The sequence below is a fragment of the Drosophila virilis genome, chromosome 2, assembly GCF_030788295.1.
Source record: "Drosophila virilis strain 15010-1051.87 chromosome 2, Dvir_AGI_RSII-ME, whole genome shotgun sequence".
Classification (NCBI taxonomy): domain Eukaryota; kingdom Metazoa; phylum Arthropoda; class Insecta; order Diptera; family Drosophilidae; genus Drosophila; species Drosophila virilis.
Window position 1 is genome coordinate 7296197 of NC_091544.1, and position 19434 is coordinate 7315630.

Here is a 19434-nt window from a genome sequence, read left to right on the forward strand (position 1 = left end):
TTGACTTCCGCTTGTCTTTAATAATAACTAAATTTAAAGTTATTTTCATTGCTCCAACGTAGACTGTATCCAGTCCACATAAGCCCCAACTCGACTGTATACGCCTGGCCAGCCGTTTAAGCCGCAAGGCGTGGGTCCAAATGAAACAACGCCTGCCAGAAAATAGTAAGTGTTCACTTTGTTTGTGTCCAGGCCAATAAGCGGGCCGCCAGAGTCGCCGCGACACGAATCAACACCCTCCATGCCACCGGCACACATTTGCGTATTCTCGAGCACAATGCTCTGGCGACTATAGACGGACTGGCATTCTTCCAAGGTGAAGCCATCCACAGCGGCCTTCAGCTTTAAATTGCTGGCCGATAACTCTTCCGTTTTACCCCAGCCGGCCACATCCATTGAAATGCCATCGAATGTAGCCGAACGCAGATTCGTGTCCAACGGCAAGCAAATGGGTCGCACAAAGTCAGTGTACTCGATTTGGCGTGCCATGCGCAGCAGGGCTATGTCGTTCACTTGATTCTTGGAGCCTGGATCGTACGAAGGATGTGGTATAGCCCGTTCCACCGGCACATCCATATGTGGTGGCGCGCAGTCCTTCATGCCGCGCACGTCCACTTCACAATCCGGATCGGTGGCAGTGTCCCACTCACCCAGACGCACGCCGGTTAGACGCCAGTCGGCAGGCAGGGATCTGCCATTGACACAATGCGAAGCTGTCACCACGTACCGTGTGCTGATCAGCGAGCCACCGCAATGGTGACCTTTGTTGCCGCTGCCTTTAAAAGCGAAAACATTTTACTGGAGGTTTCATATGTGTGGATCAAATACCTTTGGTGTACTCGATCAGCGCCATCCAGGGGAATTCGTCGATCTTTGTCTTAACGCCGCCATAAATGCGATTCGATAATATATTGCCGCACTGGCCCGGCAAGGGTAACAAGTTTGTGTTCGTCTTATTTGCGGGCGGTCTTGCTGTCGTTGCCGGCGTGCTGTCCCGATAACGATCCGGACAGCAAATCTGTGAGTTGTGCACTTACTCAATTAGCACAACATTAATTGATCAACAATTTGATAACATACCAGAACCTTGTGATTAAAATAGCCACACTGGCTGCGGCTCAGATATAGTTTGTCCGCGTCCCGCAGGGGCGTCGTCGTCAGTACTCCATATAAATACTTGCAATCCTCCAGATGGATGCAGAGGGCGCGCTCCCGGTTGGGCGTAATGCAGCGTCCATAGTTGGGCACCTGGTTAGCCTCATTGGGAAAATAAAATTCTGCATTGAAATCCAAAGAAAATAATCAAAGAATTGTATAATCATATCGTAAGCAATGTATTGGGTATATGAATTAATAACTTTTATTAACTATCGGTTATAGAAACTGGTTTTTGAATAGCTAATCTTGCGAGAGATGCGAAGGCCTCCATATACACATATGTATATACAAACAAACACGCCTATTTATGTGCATAATTCAATATTCTTCGCGCTTCTATAACGACGATTCCATAAACTTTCCTTTGGCTTGTCTATTTATTTTGTTTTACTTACGCGCATTTGCCAAATTTACACCAAAACCCAAAATCGCACAGGCTGTAATTAATTTAAGCATCTTCACTTTTGGTTAAAGCGTCGTCAGTTATTGTGCAATTGATGCTTATTGTTTTCTCTTTTAAATATCTTTTATAAGTACACAATTAAGTAAATATGATGACTACAACGGTAAAACTCCAATCAGCCGTTCATTACAGTTGGAGAGTTCAGAGCAAGGCTTGGCGCACGACTGAGACGCGGCAGGCAAATGAGCACAGCTTAACAGAGAACTTTGCGCGAGCTTTGGCTTGAGCTTTTTGTTGTTTTTTTTTTTTTCTTCTTCTTGTCTGCTTTGCATATTAAGTGATAACAACAATCTGCTTAGATCTGCAGGTATTTTAATTTATTTATATTTTTAGTATTCTTTTTTGTATAGGAATAATACACAACGGTGTTAGTTCTACATATGTAGATATTTGGCTTTGGCGTCGAAAAGCTTTGGATAAAGTCGTGCCCCACGCAACTCTCCCGTTCATGTATTCCGCACTGGCTTTGGAGATTCACCATTGATGCTATCGAAAATCCAGTTCATGTACGAGCTGACAGCCGTATAGACGCCCGGTACGGTGGTAACGCCGCATAGAGTTGGTCCAAAGGCGACAATGCCGAGCAGCGTATATCGTCCATCGGCGTTGAGTATGCCGGAGGTGCCATCGTCCATGAAGGGTCCGCCGCTGTCGCCGCGACACACATCGTTCATGGGCTGGCCCTGGGCGCACAGATGTCTGGGCGTGATGACAATCGGTTGCTGAAAGTTCTCGCTGAGCGTGGCATAGGTAATTGCGCAGCTCGTCGTATTGACTATGGGCAATCTGATGAATCTCACGGAGGCTGTGCTGCTGGCAGGGCTGCTTGAAGTTGTATCTGTAACGGAGTAGGCGCATTAATCAGTATATATGTCGTCAGCTAAACTGTGTTCATTCAATTCCGTTTATTTAATATTTTAACAACATACTCTCCATTTTTGTGCTCCAACCAGCCACCACGCCCAATTGCCCGATCAATCTATCTGCGAGCGCTGCTGTGCTGTTCAGAGGTAAGCATATTGGTGTGAAATTACCTGAAAAAAAAAAACGCCAGAATGTACCGACTGCTGGCTGGGGCGTGAGGAGGGGGTCGTGTTAGATCAGCTTACTCAGGCTATTGTTTAGACTCAGCAGGGCAATATCATTCGCATACTTTGGTTGATCGTAGTTCGGATGCACCAGCACGTTGACAATATCAAATATATTTGGGCGACTGCAATTGGCAGCATTTGGGCTGCAATCCTGCGCGCCGGATACGTCATCGCCGATGCGCACCTGAAATCTGTAAAAGGGTTTTTAGGGGGAAGGGGGGGGGGGGGGTGTGGCATATTGTACAATTAGTTTCACTTACATCTCTAGATCGCTCACCAAGTTGACAACACAATGAGCGGCGGTAAGGACATAATTGTTGGAAATAAGAGAGCCGGAGCAGCGATAGCTGATGCGATTGTTGGCTGTGTACAGTGAAATGGCGAAATTGTATTAATCAAGTTATTTTTAATATTATTGCAGAGCTAGCAAAATGAGTAAAGGATGCCCATGTAAAAGTGCGTCCGACCTAAGTAGTAATTGCGCTTATTGTCCTCCGGGCAAGGTTCCATATGTTCAAAATGAAAATGTGAGCCAAGACCAAACCTATGGCGATTCTGGAAGCTATCAAAATTACAATCAATACAACAACCCACCCTATAATAACAATAATCAATATAACAATAACTATCCTTATAATAATCAATATCCATACAATAATCAATATCCATATAATAACAATCAAAATAACTATCCATATAACAATCAAAACAATTATCCATATAATCAAAACAATAACTATCCATATGATAACCAATATAACTACAACCCGTATGGGCCAGGTAGCGAGTACTCCTATGGCAGCCAGAAGGGCGGGCAGTTTGCAGAGGAGCCTCAAGGATTTGAACTTAGCGAGGGCGCGGTTTCACTTCTGAAGGCAGTTGCTGTTTTTGGCACCGGTTGTTTAATCACCATGAAGATGACTGGTGTGGCAAACGAGCTGGGATAAGTGCAATCAATGTTTTAATGATCGTTTTGTTTTTGTGCCTAAATGTATTCTAATCCAAGGACGAGGACCATCTCCGAAAATAATACACACACGTACGAGTTTATACACAAATTTCAATTTCAATTGGATGTCATTAAAAATTGTTGCGTTTAAAATTGTGCTACTCACTGCGATTGCGGTAGGCGATACGGGCGAACCATGGATATTGTCCTGGGGCAACCTCGTCACCACCCAAGAGACGTGTGCTCACACTTATCCCACAATTGGGTGAATTCATGCGCGCAGCCGGCATTAATGTGGCCGTGGGCGTGCTCATGGGCATCATCGTTGTGGTGGGTGCTGTGTCACGTATTATCTGCTCTTGGCTGGCATCGGCCATTAGCTCGCCATCTCCTCTGATCTCGAACGATTCCTGAAAACGCAAATCGCCAGGAAACACAATCGGTCTATCTGCAGGCTTTGGACGCGGCGCTTTCTCCACTGGCTCAATCTCGTGATCAATGTGGTATTGAAAGTGATGACCGCTGCCAAATCCAAACGGATGATGATCATCATAATCATCTTCAATTGGCTGTGGACAGTTGCGTTGCGCCTCAAAATCCCAATAGTCATGCAAACGCATTTCGGTCTCGTGCGCCACAAATCGATTCAAGCTGTAGTTGAATCTGGGACTGCGCTTCGAGCCGCTCGACGTGTCCCAGACCCAGCGATCATTGGGCGCAAAGCGCGAACTGCGCACACCTGTATGCGAAGATGCCGCCTGATGCTGCGGACAGCAAGCGAGCGGATCGAGACCATGATAGCCACAGCCGGCTGAATGCACCATGGCGAACACAGAGGCGCGCTCCTCTGGACTGTGATTGAGCAAAAGCCGGACAAAGGGCACGCAGTCCTTAATGCGTATACAATGACAGAGACTGGCGGGACAAACGTCTGCAAAAAAACGGGATGTGGTAACAGGTGAGCGCACGTGTAAATAATTTGAAAAAAAAAAAAAAAATTATTTTTTAAACCAAAAAACAAGCAAATAGCCAAGGTCAATATCTGCAAACCAGAAGTGCCCAAAACCGTCAAGAGTTTAAGCCCAAACAAAAGTCCGGTTCAGCAATTACTGAGTCACTTTTGCCATCGTTTTCGTAATTATATTGTAGTAGTTTATTGCCCTTCGCCTTTGCTTTGCGGCTCGCAGCATGATGTTAGCATATTTGCTTGGGGAATTTCTAGACATTGACCTTGACCCAGTGCCGATTGGCCCCAAAGATGACGTCTGTTCTTTGGCTTTAAATTTGTATGTACATGTAATATGAGCTAATTGATTCCAACTGTGCGCCACTCAAGTTTGTTGTTTAAGTCGTTGGTTTTGTACTCACATTGAAAGCACAATGTGCTAATAACTGTAATGCATATGAACTTCAAAAACAACAAATGCATTTTGAGCTTTCGTTCAATTTCTGCTGCTTCAATTGATCCCGCGCGCACGCACACACACACACACATACACACACACGCGCGCGTTTCTTTAACTTGTGCACAATTCTTAACTGATCATTGAATGCCCGACGCGAACACAACTTTTGTCGTCGAGGTGCGAAATAAAATTGAAATAAATTGGTTCAATATCTGAGTATATCTTATTTCCATTTCCATTTCGACGGCGGAGCGCAGCTTTGTTGTTTTTGCCTTTTTAATTTTTTTTTATTATCAACAACGAATCAAAACAAAGAGGGAGCACAAAAACAAATTATATGCCCCAAAAGCTGAGCTTATGAAATAGCGACCACTACACATGTATGCAAAGAAACACACACATGCACACACACACACAGACACGACTTATTGTAGGCCGATCTGAGCAAGGCAAAGCCAACGAGCGATCATAACTGGCCCGACATCCGAGTGGCACTGCCACCTCGTGCGTAAGTCAAAGTGCCGGCAACACAATGTGTTGCTACACACACACACACACGCGCACACACACACACACGTACACAAAAGAAAACATGTTTTTTAATACTGCGATAGCCTATTCAGGGCGAATTCAAATTTTGATCAAATCCTTATAGTTGCACTCAAATATGTTTGTAAATATATTTTGATCATATGTTGTACTTAAAATATTACTAACATATTTAGTAAGTCTGCTTAACGCAAATACAAATGCACATGAAATGAAATGAACTTTAGCTTAAATTATGCATATATATTCTAACTTTCTAGAAATGTGTGTATATGGAATGTATTGATTCTGATGGCGTACAATGCTATGCGTATGTGGTGCCCAACTGCTCCAATAAGCCTTCTTTTATTTCGACCGCTTGCTCTCCTAACAAGCGCCACAAGCAGCCGTGTATCTATGCCACCGGGACTACCTCGGGCGCAGCAGCCACAGAGACAATGACACTGGCTGAAACGTTATTCTCGACCTGTTCTACAGGTTCGATGCTCGGTTGCGACTGCTGTAACTGCTGCGACTGCGACGGCGACTGCTCTGTTGGGGACGTATTCACCGCAATCGTTGTCACTGCAGCCGTCGACGCATAAATGCCATTTGTATCAGCATTGCAATCATTGCCAGCGAGCTGGTCATCATCATCATCATCAACTGGCGTTTCTTGACGCAATACAGCTGCTAAATGGTTATCATTAACTGTCTCCAAAGTCTGGTCAATAACATCGTTAACAACTGCAGCTGCTGCCGCTGCGACTGGCGCTGCCAATGTTTCCATTGTACTTGGCAATGTTTCAGAGTCTACCGCCGCTTGCTCCAATTCAGTGTACCCGTTGCCGCTAGCTCCATTTACATTCAAAAGAACAGATACGTCACCATTGTGCATAGAATGTGGTGTCTTCAGTTCATTGATGATTTTCTCTCCCACTTTGGGGTCCATTTCGTTGATTTTCTCTTGCAGTTTAGATTTGAATTCAATCGGCCATTTGGGAGTCCATTGACGAAAAAGTTTAATCTGTTACAAAAATAATTTCATGTTAGTAAAGTCAATTTAATTACTACGATTTTTTTTTAATAGTTACACGGCATTGAAAAAGACTCATGGGCTTTTCCTGGACACTCGACGTGGCCAGGGAATTGACGACGCCATTTACATAGGTACTACCACCACGTCCATCTTCGCCTGCGTCAACAGACGTGTCTCTTGAGAGATACTCCACCATCTCATAGACAAAATCATCGCGTTGGAGCTCACTCCATTCGTTAAACCATTGAATAATATAACGGAACTCGCCGTCTACTGATAAATTGCTCATAGACATAATTGCTTGTATTTGTGTTGCTCACTTTCTCACACTGAAACACGCCCGCACAATAACTTTTAAATGGTCTATTTGCAATTGAGTTTGTAAGCGCGACTGATGTTTACTGAAATTCTGGCTGCAGTTAACTGATCCTAGGCTCTGGTTGTGTGTCCCAGTGCTGCTATTCGCCTGATAGTTTCTATACTAACAACAACCCGTTTCTAACTTTTCTCACCGCTTGATTACAAAGCCCAGCTCATAACAGCTGTTGCGGCCTTTGGGGCATATCGATAATCTGATATGCAGCGTTGTGCAGCACCTGCATCTGTTCTAGAGAACAAATTAGCATATGAACAAATATAATCGACAAAGTGCCTTGGCATTATTTTTATACATTTGCAACTTAAAATTATAACTGCGACATGTCCCTTAAATACACATTTATGCTACATTTATATATAGTTATTATATCGTAAAACTGAGAAAAGTCATCTGAGTTTTAAAATTTCTGTTTATCGATAAGTTGCGCCTACCCGCTTGTTGCACAGCACTAATCATTTTGGCGTTTCTCAACTCTTAAAAATTTGCAGACAGTAAATAATATTAGAGAACAACTAGGCAGAAAAAATCATCAATTAAAACAAAATATGTCGTCGTCAGAACTGGAAATCCAACAAAAATTTTCGGATAACCAGCAGGAACAAGTGCCCAATGCAGAGATTAATGCCATCAATCATGATTCAACGGCGGAAGCAGGTCAACAAGATTTTGCCGCGGCCGAGCAGTACAAAAATAAAGGAAATGATTTGCTCAAAAGTAAGTTGTCATTCATCACATACACGAGAAACTAGATATGATTACATAGTCGGTAAAGCACATGAAAGACACTAAGAAATTGTATGCAACTCAAGAGCGTCCCGTGTTGTCTGTAAGCTGTCTTCGACCTAACCTTAAAAACAATTTACAGGCATTGGCTCTATGTGCAAATTTGTGTAATTCTTATGTGCTGTTTAAAGGGCAGCTAAAAAGCTTAAATCTGAATGTTAATGTAACTATGACTCATTTCGTCACATTGCAGCCAAGGAATTCTCGAAAGCCATTGACATGTATTCCAAAGCCATAGAACTATACCCCAACAGTGCAATCTACTATGCCAATCGGGCGCTGGCGCATTTACGTCAGGAAAGCTTTGGCCTGGCTCTGCAGGATGGCGTGTCAGCGGTTAAAACGGATCCCAGCTACTTGAAAGGTTACTATCGACGTGCGGCGGCGCACATGTCCCTGGGCAAGTTCAAACAGGCCCTTTCTGATTTTGAATATGTGAGTGCAGTTATTATATAGAGAACCTGTTACGCATGATATTTGATAAGCTATCTTTTTAGGTGGCCAAATGCAGGCCCAATGATAAGGACGCTAAATTAAAATTCACCGAGTGCAGTAAAATTGTTAAAATGCGCGCATTTGAGCGTGCTATCGCTGTAGATAAGCCTGAGAAGACTCTCTCGGAGATGTATAGCGATATGGAGAACATTAGTAAGTAATCGATTGATCATCCGCGCATTGGAAAACCTGCTTTTCCGAGCGTATATTCTATGTATTTTTTTTTTTTTAATTCAGCCATTGAGGATGATTATAAGGGACCTCAACTGGAGGATGACAAGGTTACTTTACAATTTATGAAAGACCTTATGGAACACTATAAGGCACAAAAGAGACTGCATCGCAAGTTCGCATATAAGGTAGTGAATGGTCTTTCAATCGCAATTGAACTTGAATTTCGTGTGACAAAATATTAAACATATGTATGATTGCAGATACTCCGTAACATTGATGAGTACATGCGTGAACAACCATCCCTAGTGGATATTAATGTTCCAGATGACGAGAAGTTCACAATTTGTGGAGATATCCATGGCCAGTTTTATGATTTGATGAATATTTTTGATATAAACGGGCTACCCTCAGAAAAGAATCCGTATCTATTTAATGGAGATTTCGTGGATAGAGGTTCATTCTCTGTAGAATGTATATTTACGCTCTTTGGCTTTAAGTTGCTGTATCCCAATCATTTCTTCTTGTCTCGCGGTAAGTTACAATTTGTAACACCAATCATTGAAATCTAAACTAATTTAATATTGCTTATAGGCAATCACGAAAGCATTAACATGAATCAAATGTACGGATTCACGGGCGAGGTGACTGCCAAGTATAACAACACAATGGCGAATATATTTACGCAAGTATTCAACTGGCTGCCATTATGCCATTGCATAAATCAGAAGATTCTGGTTATGCATGGGGGCCTCTTTTCATCAGACAATGTTACATTGGATAATATAAGACGCATTGAACGCAACTGCCAGCCACCAGAGGAGGGACTCATGTGCGAGTTGCTCTGGTCCGATCCGCAGCAATGGATGGGACGTGGCCCATCTAAGCGCGGCGTGGGCATACAGTTTGGTCCGGACGTAACTGAAGCATTCTGTAACCTGAACAAGTTGGACTATATCATTCGCAGTCACGAGGTCAAAGATATGGGCTATGAGGTGGCCCACAATGGTCAATGCATAACTGTCTTCTCAGCGCCAAACTATTGGTAAGTACCACAAGTCTTAAACTATCAAAACCAAACGTATTGTAAACATTTATTTACAGTGATACTATGGGCAACATGGGCGCATTTATAACAATTACTGGTAACAATTTAAAACCAAATTACAGATCCTTTGAGGCTGTGGTAAGTATTATTGATACAAACCCATCTAATGTGTGCACTAATTATAATATCTTCCATTATATTCACAGCCACATCCTGATGTCAAGCCTATGGCATATGCCAATAGTCTAATGAACTGGCTGGCGTAGTCATAGCAGCATGCTTCCTATGCATAACAATAGCTAAGAACACCACAAACTCCAGCACCCCTGCCCACGCTTAAGAACCCACAACCGCATTAGAACGAACAAAAACACAGATTCAAAAATGCTCATAGGACCTTAATGCACACAGCTTGCTAGTTACTCTACGATATGAGTCAGAGTAAAGAACATAGTTGTGGTATATAGGGTTAAGGGCAGCAGAATAGCAATCAATTCACAACAAATTCAGCTATATTTGATACAAAAACCTTGCATACAAGAATGATTATATAAAAATGGCTTTAGAAGTCAGATGCTAAGTTTTATTGGTGCTAAGCATCTGAGTATTCACTGTACAGTGTTTGTGCGATTTAAAAAAGAAAAAAAAAAACTTAAAAACGTAAACAGTGAGCAAATTTATTATGTTTATGCATAGCATTTAGAAATTGGCAATAATGTGAGACCCCCATACTCCACTGCAAGCCCCTACCTTAAATTTTACTCCCGAAGGCTACAATTCTGTATAAATTAAATTTTTTGTTCAATCCTTGTTTATATAAACTTACACAAGTCATTTTAATAAAAAACAAAAACTATCCAATCGATAAACAGTTTTAGCTCATGCATTGATCAAACAAAGCGAACCATGTGCGCTTTGACAAATACAATAGAAATAGTAAAAGTCTGAAATGTAAAACAATGTAAAGCAATTGCAAATATAAATGTTTATTAGTCAAGATTAGGTTCGACTGGCGCTTCTAGGCGAAAGCCTAAGCCGTGGAATATTCGGTCGATACTAGCTTTGTAGTCCTTAAGATGAGCACGTTGTAGGAGCGTCACATACACAAATGGTCCGTTGTAGGTAGCTAGGTTCTCATAGAATTCCACAGCCAGCGCTTGCATTTCTTTAGGTTGCGCCTGAGACAAATACAACACAACAATGCTAAGCAGATCATGTAGATGTTTGCCCTCAAGCTGCAGGCTGCGTATAAATGATGCCAGATGCCGCAGCAACTGTAACTGCAGTTTATATTCCTGGGTGGGCGCTCGTAAAGTTTCCGTGCTACTGTGGCAACTGGCCGTCTTCAAAAACTGCTTAAGCTGAGGTATAACATCGCTGAGACTGCGCTTTAGGATAAAATCCTTAGCATGCAGAACGAGAATGTGCAATAGGCTGAAGCAGCGACTTAGCACTATCGAGTCTTTCTGACGAAATTTTTCGACCAGCGGTTGCCATAACAGATGGACTAGAGGCAGCAGCTCGTCCTCATAGTCGGCGAGCAGTGGCACACCAGAAATAAGGCATTCCAGTGCAAGAATTTGCTGGGCTTGCTCAGACTGTGAAAGGAACTTGATAGACTGACTTATAATCTCCTTGACAATTTCAATGTGTTGCGGCAGAATGGGTTTTGAAGGCGGTTCCGCTGACGGGTCCTCAATTTCAACTCCGTGCATATTTATATCTGGTTCTTCATTAGGCGCACTATTTAAATCAACAGGAGTGTCAGTTGGCTGCTTATTGAGCACATTTAACCAAGTGCTTAGAATATTCTGCTCCTCATCCACATGCATTTGAATGTCGGCGATCTCTGCCGCTGTAGCACTTTGCCAGCTGACCGCATGCCTCAGGAACGCATTGAAGACGCGCAAATATGAATGTATATTGTCCGTCTGATGTGACTTGGCGCATTCATCGCATATTGTTTGGAAAATACTTTCCAAATGGGGCACATTCCCACGCGAGCTGTACTGCAATACAACTGTGAGTATATCTACGGCTTCACTGCTCTCGGGTGACTGCAATGGAAGATTTCCAAATTGTAATTGTGGCTTCTGTGACCGGACATATTGAGAATACCTTCCTTAGCAGCGCATTCATATGAAAGGTTAGGTAGTCAGTGGAGCATTCTATGAAATGTGAGGGTGCTGCATACTTCAAGGCCAGCTGCATTGAAACGAATGAAAATGTAGCTGCTTCATGGACCATAGTGTTACTGCTAGCTGTAGTAAAGGGTTGGCATGTAAGATTACATATTAACGCATTGATATAATATAACTCACCCAACTTCAGGAGCACTTTGTGCAAGCTGCGAAATATATAACGATCAAACGTATCGCCAATAAATTTGGCACAATGCCCCAAAGCATCCAAAACCAGGCAGGTATGCAGCACATTGAACTGTGCATCCGCAATGCTCACGCGACTATTGACTGGCTCGGTCTCATCATCCGAATCACAATCCTGCGTGCGGACCTCTATCGCGGAAGAGTAGAGACCAGGCGTGTGATCTTTAAACCAGGATGAAGGCTGCGAAGTTTTATAACTTAAATAATTTATAAAGTAGCGTTTGCATAAAATGCTTACCTTGTCGACCTTCAGTCGCCAGGCTGCATCCGGCTGAAGTGCCAAATGCCAGTGCTCTTCGGCAAGTAGCTGATCGACAAAAAGTTGTGCCAGCGATAAACGGCTTTCGCGCGCTACTCTTTGTTGCGGTGTTATCATTAGCGTCATTAACAAAATCGACTCATTCATGGCTGAGCTGCGTCGTTCAATCAAATCCTGGCAAAAGTCAAAGATTAGGCGATTTAAAGACGGCTCAGCGCCCAATAATGCAGCAATGTCATAAAGAACATCTAAGCAACGTTTGGAGTTGAGATACTTGAACTGGCGCCAAGACAATTTGGAACATTGAGCCGCCAGCTCCTTAGCACTGCCCTCTTGGATATGCCGTAGCGAGTATTCCTCATTTAGCAATTCGCGCGATGTACGTTGATCAAGCGCCGTCAGCAGACACATGACAAACAATTCCAAATTCTTTGGTAACAACAGTAGCAGCTGTAACTTGTCAGCGCTAATATTCCGCAAGAATCCCTTGAAAAACAGCAGCTCCGATAACTGTTCGCTGTCATCACAGCGCTGTAGAATGCGTGGCCATTTGTTCAGATGCGCGTCCAGAAGAATTTCTGCATTCTCGTCAAAGATGCTCGCACAGCTCGGCTGCTGCTGCAGCTGCGCTAGGTTCTCACGGCACATTTTCGCTATATCCTTCTCCTCATCCTCCGACAAAGCTAAAACATTCTCCAGCAAATGTATAAAATTATGCTTCAAATTGTGCGCGCAATTCTTGAGGAGTAAGCAACACATTTCCGCGTACATTCGACGCACTGCAACAGAACTGTGGGCGCGCAATATACTCGTTTCGACAAAGATGATGCGCATATGTTTTGATGTTGCTGCTATCCACTGGGCAGAGCGTAGACCAGTTTGGAGCTTCTTGAGGCGCTCCTCGTTCTGCTCAAGACTTAAACGCTTGCTACCAAATATGTTAACGTCATTCAGCAGCTCATTACTTTCCCCGTTGGGTGTGCTAAGGAGTGATTGGAATGCATTCACGTCGTAGCGTGCTTTGATAAACTCCTCAGTGGTTTCCTCGAACATAATGCAGGTGATGCGGCCCAGGGCCTTAATGCCCAACTAAAATATTGTGTTAAATCTTCAATTAGACAGTTAAAATTGTGACTTCCAGGGCACTTACGGATTTAGTTGATTCGCCAACCTTATCATCCGCCATCGCTGTTTTGAAGAGCACAGTAACGATTTTTGGCAGGAATATGAATATGGTGTTGGCTATCTGGTTGCGCAAAACCACGTCGCCAGCATCGGCATCATCGTGCACATAGAAGAGTACCATTAAGCCTTCCAGCGATGAATTGACCAGTTTGCGATACCTTTCCTTTGAGATAAATTCAATGAGCGTGAGTAATATTTGGCCTAAGACCACGACAGCCTCTTTTCCATAAAATGTTTCGAGCACATCGCTTGTGGAACGTTGCAGGGCCATCGTTATGCAGAGTACTGCCGCCAACTTGATTTCCTCGGAGAGATCGGGTTGCATTGCAGAGCCACTGCGATCACGGATCTGCTGCAGGACAACCACTAGAATGGAGCGTAAGGCTTTTTCCTCCGTCAAGTAGAGCTTGGATAGAATGTGTCGCAGGCAATCCAACAAGCTTGTGCGCAGCTCCTGACTTTCCCTGCACAGGACACATATGTAGTTGGGAAAATTTACATTTGTCTTATTTCAGCTACTTACCCTGTAAGTTCGCCAAGCTTAATTACAAGCGGGACTACAATTTGTATTTGAAATATGCGTATTTGTCCAAAGTCAAATCCCATAACTTCTTTCTCTACTTCCGACAAGTTGGCTTTATTAGGCTGCTGTATGAAATTTTCTATGGCAGGCCTAATACGCGTCACATACGTCTCCACCGAGGACATTTTGGCCATAATTCATATATTTAAATAAACATCTACTTTAACCAAAAACAAACTGAAAATATGCTAAGCAGAGAGAGAGCGGCAAGCGTAGAGTCGATCAACAGCTGGTTTTCCTGCTGAGTGCCAGTCACATGTTTACGTATGCGGAAAAGCCGTTAAATTAAAAACGACATTTCGCGCCATTAAATATACAAAATTAAGTAGTATTGCATTAAGATGCATTTAATGGAAACAATTCTTAGTTTTTTTTTTTTCATAATTTTTATATTAAGGATTCAATTATAAAATTCGTGCTGAGCCTCATCCTTGCGCACGCTGGTCTTGTAGCCTTTTTCAAAGTCCTTAGCGTGTGCGATATAACGATTTTCACGAACTGCATGCATTCCAGCTTCCTGGCAAATCGCGTTAATGTCAGCATTCGAAATTCTGTCCGGGCGAGCAATAAGCTCCTCCAGATCCACATCTTCGGCGAGATTCATTTTGGCAGTTATGGTGGTAAAAACCAAACGCTTTTGACGGCGATCTGGCAACGGGAACTCGATCTTACGATCCAAGCGTCCAGGACGCAGTAGAGCCGGATCTAAGGTATCCGCGCGATTAGTTGCCATAATAACCTTAATGTTGGTTGTTTCATCGAAGCCATCCATTTGATTCAAAAGCTCCAGCAAAATGCGCTGAACCTCACGATCGGCGCCTGTCTGAGCGTCAAAGCGTTTCGTGGCAATAGCATCGATTTCATCAATGAATATCACCGATGGCGCATTCTGTTTGGCCAGCCGGAACAGATCACGCACCATACGTGGTCCCTCGCCCAAGTACTTCTGCACGAACTCCGAGCCGACGACGCGAATGAAAGCGGCTGTCGTCTGATTAGCAACCGCTTTGGCCAGCATAGTCTTGCCGCAACCAGGAGGGCCATAGAGTAGTACGCCGCGTGGTGGGTCAATGCCTGCGCACACATAGATGTTTACGTAATCCGTTAGGAACAGCTTTAGCACAGCTTACCAATTTGCTTGTACAAATGAGCGTGGGTCAACGGCAGCTCGACAGCCTCGCGTATTTCTTGCTTTTGCATATCAAGTCCGCCGATGTCCGCATAGCTGACGTCAGGTTTCTCTTCCGGTGACAGCATGGATATGGTGCTATCCGCCTCCGGTGGCACCAAGTCTACCAAACAGTTGCTCTGTTTATGCAATGCCACAGAAGCCGACGGCTTGAGCTGCTCTCTATCAATTGTGGACAGCACGCGCACATAGTAATTTGAGCCAGTGGTTGAGGCGACAATTCCGGTGTTTTCATCAACTGCCTCCAAAAACTGGCCAATAACCAGGGGCACAGCCTTGGCCCGCTTAACCTCTTCCTGAGCATGTAGGTACTCCTTTTTCAGATTACGCTGCTCCTCCTTAATGTAGTCTTCCTGAACTTGCAGCAATTCCAGCTGCAGCTGTAATTTCTTATACACTACATAGCAGTCACTCTCATCCAAGATTTTTGGCTCTACGTTTTCCATATTGTCGTCTTTGGACACTAACATTATTTTTTATTTTCCGTGATTGACAGAAGGACGGCCGATGAGAATGACTTGAAATTTCAAATTGTGTAAACAAAAGTGCTGTAAAGTGTTGTCAATGTTTGCCATTCACGTCGATTGCAATCGCATGAGTGCGTGAGTGCGTGCGTGCGTGAGTCACGAGCAGCTGTTAGTGAGACCTGTTGTTGCTTTTGTTCTTGTTGTTATGTTCTTGTTGTTGGGTTCAACGTGGAACGGTTCTATTTTTAAATCAAATTTCGACTTTATTTTGGAAATGTAAATTCTGCTCTCCACAGCAAAAACAAATATACATTGTATACCTGGGTAATTGGACACACTCGGCAATGCTGAAAACTAAATAGCCTCTGACAAAAATTACAAACATTGTTGACGCCGGCCGGATTATTTGATGGTAAAATATACGTCAGCAGTGAAATATACGTGCATTTACCAAAATACGTTGAATTTGGTGCCAAAGCAATTATGGCAATTATGTAATATGCCAATTTGATATCCAGCTTAGCGGCAAAACATATTTTGAACTCTTTTGCCTCGCCTGTAACTGTGCACAATGGACAAGTTGGTGTTCCTGACGGCCGCGGCCCACCTCGTCTATACGCCGTTCACAAAGGTCGAGGAGAGCTTCAACTTGCAGGCCATGCATGATATATTATATTTGCGCAATAATTTCACACAATATGATCATCATGAATATCCAGGCGTTGTGCCACGCACATTCATAGGACCGCTCATCATATCGATATTGTCGGCGCCGTTTGTGCTGCTCTTCGAGTCGCTGAACATCAATAAATTCTGGGCACAATATGTAGGTAAAAAAAAAACACTTGTAAATGAACTCTGACTGCCCGATTCTAATGCTAATATATCGTTCACAGTGCGCCTTGTCTTGGCTGCATCTATTTCATTTGCTTGGAACAACTTGCGTCGAGCTGTAACAAAGATTTATGGCGTCGAAGTTCGTCTGTGGTTTACGGCAATTACCATATCACAATTTCACTATATTTTCTACATGACGCGTCCTCTGCCGAACGTTTTTGCACTGCCATTTGGTTTGTAGTTCTATTATTTATTGTTAAATACATATTTATTATTTAAATTTCGTTTGATTTTAGTGCTCTATGCAATTGCTTATTGGATGCGTGGCCAAACGAAGCCCTTTATCATCTGTTCAGGCATTTCTATAATTGTATTCCGCTCCGAGTTGGCAATTTTTTTGGGCTTGCTGCTTGCTTTGGACTTATTACAGCAAAAGCTGTCCATTGATGGGTATGGCTAATATATATAAATTGCCTGTTGTCGCTGTTTAATAATTGACCTTTCCCCACAGTTTGCTGAAGATCGCTTTGCCAGCTGGTCTGTGTATTTTGGCAAGCACAGTGTTGGTGGATTCGTTCTTTTGGCGTCGCCTGCTGTGGCCCGAGGGTGAAGTGCTATGGTACAATACGATACTTAACAAGAGCTCCAACTGGGGCACATCACCATTTTTGTGGTACTTTTACTCTGCTCTACCTCGTGCTATGGGCGCTTCGTTGGCCTTTGTGCCCATTGGCATTTACTTTGAGAGGCGGCTAAGGCCCTTGGCTCTATGTGCAGTGGCGTTTGTGTTGTTGTATTCAATACTGCCACACAAGGAGCTTCGCTTCATAATATATGTATTTCCCGTTTTAAATATTGCAGCAGCGTGCGGTTGCGAACGCTTGTAAGTTGACATATTTTATTTTTATTTTGCCTATATTGAAATGTCTCTTTCATTTGAAAGGTGGATGAACAGGGCCAAATCGGCTTGGCACAGCTTCCTGGCGATCCTTGCTGTCGCACATTTGCTATTCAACATGGTTATGACCATATTCCTGCTAGTTGTTTCGGGCACTAACTATCCAGGTGGAGCAGCGCTTTCTCGATTACATCGTCTGGAGGTGGCCAATCCAAATGTTTCGGTGCACATTGCAAACTTAGCTGCGCAGAGCGGCGTATCGCGCTTTATGGAAATAAAAAGTGATTGGATCTACAGTAAGGATGAAACGATGAACTATACTCAAGCCGAAATTGCGAACTACAGTCACTTGTTGGTGGAAGCGAAAAATAAGAACAACGCGGAGCTGTGGGCAACGCTGCAGGAGGATTTCGAAATATTGGAGTTTATAGATTGCTTCAATAGCATCGGCATACAATACAACTCCATCTTGCCAGTGCGCATCAAGACGAAGCCGTGCATAGGCATTCTGAAGAAGCGATTAAATGTGGAGAAGGCTTCTCGACATCAAAAGAAGCCAGCAAAGGATAAGGACTCAAAAGAAAGTCCAAAAAACAAACGCAAGAAAGACAAAATTGAAGCAGGCGTTTCTAAGCAATATCAGGATATGTCTTTAGTGGAAGACGAAACTAAAGTTATTATAAAAGAACCCGAGCCGATTGAGATCCCCAAACAAATGGCAGGTTTAGAAGACGATGACGATGACGATGGAATAGTAGCTACTGTGGAAGAAACATCATTGGAACAGAATGCAGATGGAATTGAAGCAACTAAAGAAATCAATTTTCAGGAGTTGCGTAATCTTGCCTTAGACCATACAACACGTAAATCACGTGCTGCTACTAAACTCAAAATACGAAAAATAATTGAACAGCACTACAGGTCCAAGGGAAGACCTATCGAAAACGATTCTGCGGAACAGCATAAAACGACTGGGGCGCGCACTGGAATGCGTCAATCGGTAAAGTCAATCATTAAGCAAGAGAAGATCAAAGAGATGATTGAACAGATCGCCACCATGGATCTGACGCGCATCTGCGACTTGGAAAAGACATCGACAAAGGACTGTTTGAAGCAGGTTATTGACAAGATTGACGATGGAAGCATTAAAGCAAATTGACAAATGTATTTACCCTTTTGAGTCTGGCCTTATTATTAGTAAAGCTTAAATGATAATTTATAATAAAGATATTACCAATGTTAAATTCAATGCAAATGTAAATTTTATTCGCACTGAATGAAATGCTGCAGTCTTAACAATGTAAATTGCGGAACGTTTGTGACATCAAAATGATTAAATTTGTTTCTGAAATTTACTAAACAGTAACATTACCTCATGTTGAGCTTCATCAACGTGTACTAAGTATATAATTATTATATGCAATTATATAAGAATTGAATGGCTGCTTAAGTCCATCTGATTTTAGGCAGCCATAATTGAACATAATCTAGTAGCTCAGGCCAATATATAGCCGAACCATAGATATATATCGCCAAGAGTACCCACGAGACAGAGCAGAAGGGTGAGTCTGTACAGAACATTATCCATGCCTCCACCCTTGAGGAATACGGGTTTTCCGTCGTTTTCCTGAAACTGCTTCTGTAGCTTGGCCATCTTGGGTGTTATCTTTCCAGGACCACCACCACATTTGTTCATCTCAATCGGCGATGGTTGAATTGAACGATTCAATATAAGCATGGGTGCAAGAGAGTTACACCCATTGACTTCACGCAAGAGAGGCTGTTCATATTTAATGAGATTGTGATTAAATTAAGGTAACTACAAATACTTACGCGAAATTTTGTAATAAAATTCCTCTGCATTTTGGAATAAAATTTGTAATAGCAGATAATTTTATTTGGTGTGAATCAAAGTTGAAATTTTCAGGAATGAGCCCGACAGCAAACCTAGCCTACTAACTAAGTTTTAAATGTGGAAACTGATCTACGTTTATATGTAGAGAAAAAAAATATATAAAAGCCTACTATTTATTTATAGTTCAAAAATTTAAGTATTTAACGTATTTGTGTAACATGTCTGAAATAAGTTTTTGCAGATTAATTCGAAGAAAAGAAAGAA

General features: G+C 42.8%; 7 protein-coding genes across 9 annotated transcripts; 2 read left to right on the forward strand and 5 right to left on the reverse strand.

Annotated features, from left to right (window-relative positions):
* On the reverse strand, positions 1 to 5555 carry LOC6629918 (transmembrane protease serine 9). The gene is made up of 9 exons (XM_032438906.2): positions 5030 to 5555; positions 3828 to 4592; positions 2973 to 3075; positions 2731 to 2903; positions 2551 to 2655; positions 2073 to 2459; positions 1081 to 1277; positions 829 to 1018; positions 1 to 776 (listed from the first exon to the last, which is right to left on the reverse strand). The coding sequence occupies exons 1-9, from the start codon at positions 5154 to 5156 to the stop codon at positions 46 to 48; spliced, it is 2778 nt and encodes a 925-aa protein (XP_032294797.2). The 5' UTR covers positions 5157 to 5555; the 3' UTR covers positions 1 to 45.
* Positions 4478 to 10379, forward strand: PpD3 (protein phosphatase D3). Of its 2 annotated transcripts, XM_002054514.4 has the most exons (9): positions 4478 to 4619; positions 7502 to 7727; positions 7990 to 8231; positions 8294 to 8444; positions 8529 to 8650; positions 8726 to 8996; positions 9057 to 9507; positions 9567 to 9648; positions 9717 to 10379. In XM_002054514.4, exons 2-9 carry the CDS (start codon positions 7559 to 7561, stop codon positions 9774 to 9776), a joined length of 1548 nt encoding a protein of 515 aa, XP_002054550.1. In that variant the 5' UTR covers positions 4478 to 4619; positions 7502 to 7558; the 3' UTR covers positions 9777 to 10379. The 2 variants fall into 2 exon arrangements, with proteins under 2 accessions (XP_002054550.1, XP_070063825.1); XM_070207724.1 differs by lacking the exon at positions 4478 to 4619 and having other exon boundaries at positions 7483 to 7727.
* LOC6629917 (uncharacterized) lies at positions 5723 to 7166 on the reverse strand. The gene is made up of 2 exons (XM_002054515.4): positions 6690 to 7166; positions 5723 to 6622 (listed from the first exon to the last, which is right to left on the reverse strand). Exons 1-2 carry the CDS (start codon positions 6927 to 6929, stop codon positions 6011 to 6013), a joined length of 852 nt encoding a protein of 283 aa, XP_002054551.1. The 5' UTR covers positions 6930 to 7166; the 3' UTR covers positions 5723 to 6010.
* Positions 10380 to 10477: 98 nt separating the features above from the next.
* Tti1 (Telo2 interacting protein 1) lies at positions 10478 to 14149 on the reverse strand. The gene is made up of 6 exons (XM_002054513.4): positions 13865 to 14149; positions 13307 to 13805; positions 12136 to 13245; positions 11832 to 12078; positions 11629 to 11771; positions 10478 to 11567 (listed from the first exon to the last, which is right to left on the reverse strand). The coding sequence occupies exons 1-6, from the start codon at positions 14056 to 14058 to the stop codon at positions 10500 to 10502; spliced, it is 3261 nt and encodes a 1086-aa protein (XP_002054549.3). The 5' UTR covers positions 14059 to 14149; the 3' UTR covers positions 10478 to 10499.
* Positions 14150 to 14250: 101 nt separating this feature from the next.
* Rpt3R (Regulatory particle triple-A ATPase 3-related) lies at positions 14251 to 15631 on the reverse strand. Its single transcript, XM_002054512.4, has 2 exons — positions 15055 to 15631; positions 14251 to 14998 (listed from the first exon to the last, which is right to left on the reverse strand). The coding sequence occupies exons 1-2, from the start codon at positions 15581 to 15583 to the stop codon at positions 14325 to 14327; spliced, it is 1203 nt and encodes a 400-aa protein (XP_002054548.2). The 5' UTR covers positions 15584 to 15631; the 3' UTR covers positions 14251 to 14324.
* Positions 15632 to 16151: 520 nt separating this feature from the next.
* On the forward strand, positions 16152 to 18564 carry Alg12 (Alg12 alpha-1,6-mannosyltransferase). Of its 2 annotated transcripts, none has more exons than XM_032438942.2 (5): positions 16152 to 16410; positions 16477 to 16650; positions 16714 to 16867; positions 16929 to 17300; positions 17361 to 18564. In XM_032438942.2, exons 1-5 carry the CDS (start codon positions 16152 to 16154, stop codon positions 18472 to 18474), a joined length of 2073 nt encoding a protein of 690 aa, XP_032294833.1. In that variant the 3' UTR covers positions 18475 to 18564. The 2 variants fall into 2 exon arrangements, with proteins under 2 accessions (XP_032294833.1, XP_015026917.1); XM_015171431.3 differs by having other exon boundaries at positions 16268 to 16406.
* Positions 18560 to 19304, reverse strand: COX7AL (Cytochrome c oxidase subunit 7A-like). The gene is made up of 2 exons (XM_002054510.4): positions 19149 to 19304; positions 18560 to 19095 (listed from the first exon to the last, which is right to left on the reverse strand). The coding sequence occupies exons 1-2, from the start codon at positions 19176 to 19178 to the stop codon at positions 18811 to 18813; spliced, it is 315 nt and encodes a 104-aa protein (XP_002054546.2). The 5' UTR covers positions 19179 to 19304; the 3' UTR covers positions 18560 to 18810.
* Positions 19305 to 19434: the final 130 nt, after the last annotated feature.

Bases quoted from the DNA above. Each gene is read 5' to 3' on its own strand.
- Tti1 (XM_002054513.4), bottom strand. From the start codon at position 14,058: ATGGCCAAAATGTCCTCGGTGGAGACGTATGTGACGCGTATTAGGCCT. The intron at 12,079-12,135 runs GTAAGCATTTTA...AAAACTTCGCAG, and splicing joins GGCGACTGAAGGTCGACAAG to CCTTCATCCTGGTTTAAAGA. The intron at 11,772-11,831 runs GTGAGTTATATT...CCTTTACTACAG, and splicing joins CAAAGTGCTCCTGAAGTTGG to CTAGCAGTAACACTATGGTC.
- Alg12 (XM_032438942.2), top strand. From the start codon at position 16,152: ATGGACAAGTTGGTGTTCCTGACGGCCGCGGCCCACCTCGTCTATACG. The intron at 16,651-16,713 runs GTTTGTAGTTCT...GTTTGATTTTAG, and splicing joins CGTTTTTGCACTGCCATTTG to TGCTCTATGCAATTGCTTAT. The intron at 17,301-17,360 runs GTAAGTTGACAT...TTCATTTGAAAG, and splicing joins GCGTGCGGTTGCGAACGCTT to GTGGATGAACAGGGCCAAAT.
- LOC6629917 (XM_002054515.4), bottom strand. From the start codon at position 6,929: ATGTCTATGAGCAATTTATCAGTAGACGGCGAGTTCCGTTATATTATT. The intron at 6,623-6,689 runs GTAACTATTAAA...TTTTTGTAACAG, and splicing joins TGAGTCTTTTTCAATGCCGT to ATTAAACTTTTTCGTCAATG.
- Rpt3R (XM_002054512.4), bottom strand. From the start codon at position 15,583: ATGTTAGTGTCCAAAGACGACAATATGGAAAACGTAGAGCCAAAAATC. The intron at 14,999-15,054 runs GTAAGCTGTGCT...ATGTGTGCGCAG, and splicing joins TCATTTGTACAAGCAAATTG to GCATTGACCCACCACGCGGC.
- PpD3 (XM_002054514.4), top strand. From the start codon at position 7,559: ATGTCGTCGTCAGAACTGGAAATCCAACAAAAATTTTCGGATAACCAG. The intron at 8,445-8,528 runs GTAAGTAATCGA...TTTTTAATTCAG, and splicing joins TAGCGATATGGAGAACATTA to CCATTGAGGATGATTATAAG. The intron at 9,649-9,716 runs GTAAGTATTATT...TTATATTCACAG, and splicing joins ACAGATCCTTTGAGGCTGTG to CCACATCCTGATGTCAAGCC.
- LOC6629918 (XM_032438906.2), bottom strand. From the start codon at position 5,156: ATGTGTGTGTGTGTGTGCGTGCGCGCGGGATCAATTGAAGCAGCAGAA. The intron at 2,904-2,972 runs GTAAGTGAAACT...ACCCTTTTACAG, and splicing joins TTGGTGAGCGATCTAGAGAT to ATTTCAGGTGCGCATCGGCG. The intron at 2,656-2,730 runs GTAAGCTGATCT...TTTTTTTTTCAG, and splicing joins GAGTCTAAACAATAGCCTGA to GTAATTTCACACCAATATGC.
- COX7AL (XM_002054510.4), bottom strand. From the start codon at position 19,178: ATGCAGAGGAATTTTATTACAAAATTTCGC. The intron at 19,096-19,148 runs GTAAGTATTTGT...AAATATGAACAG, and splicing joins ATTTTATTACAAAATTTCGC to CCTCTCTTGCGTGAAGTCAA.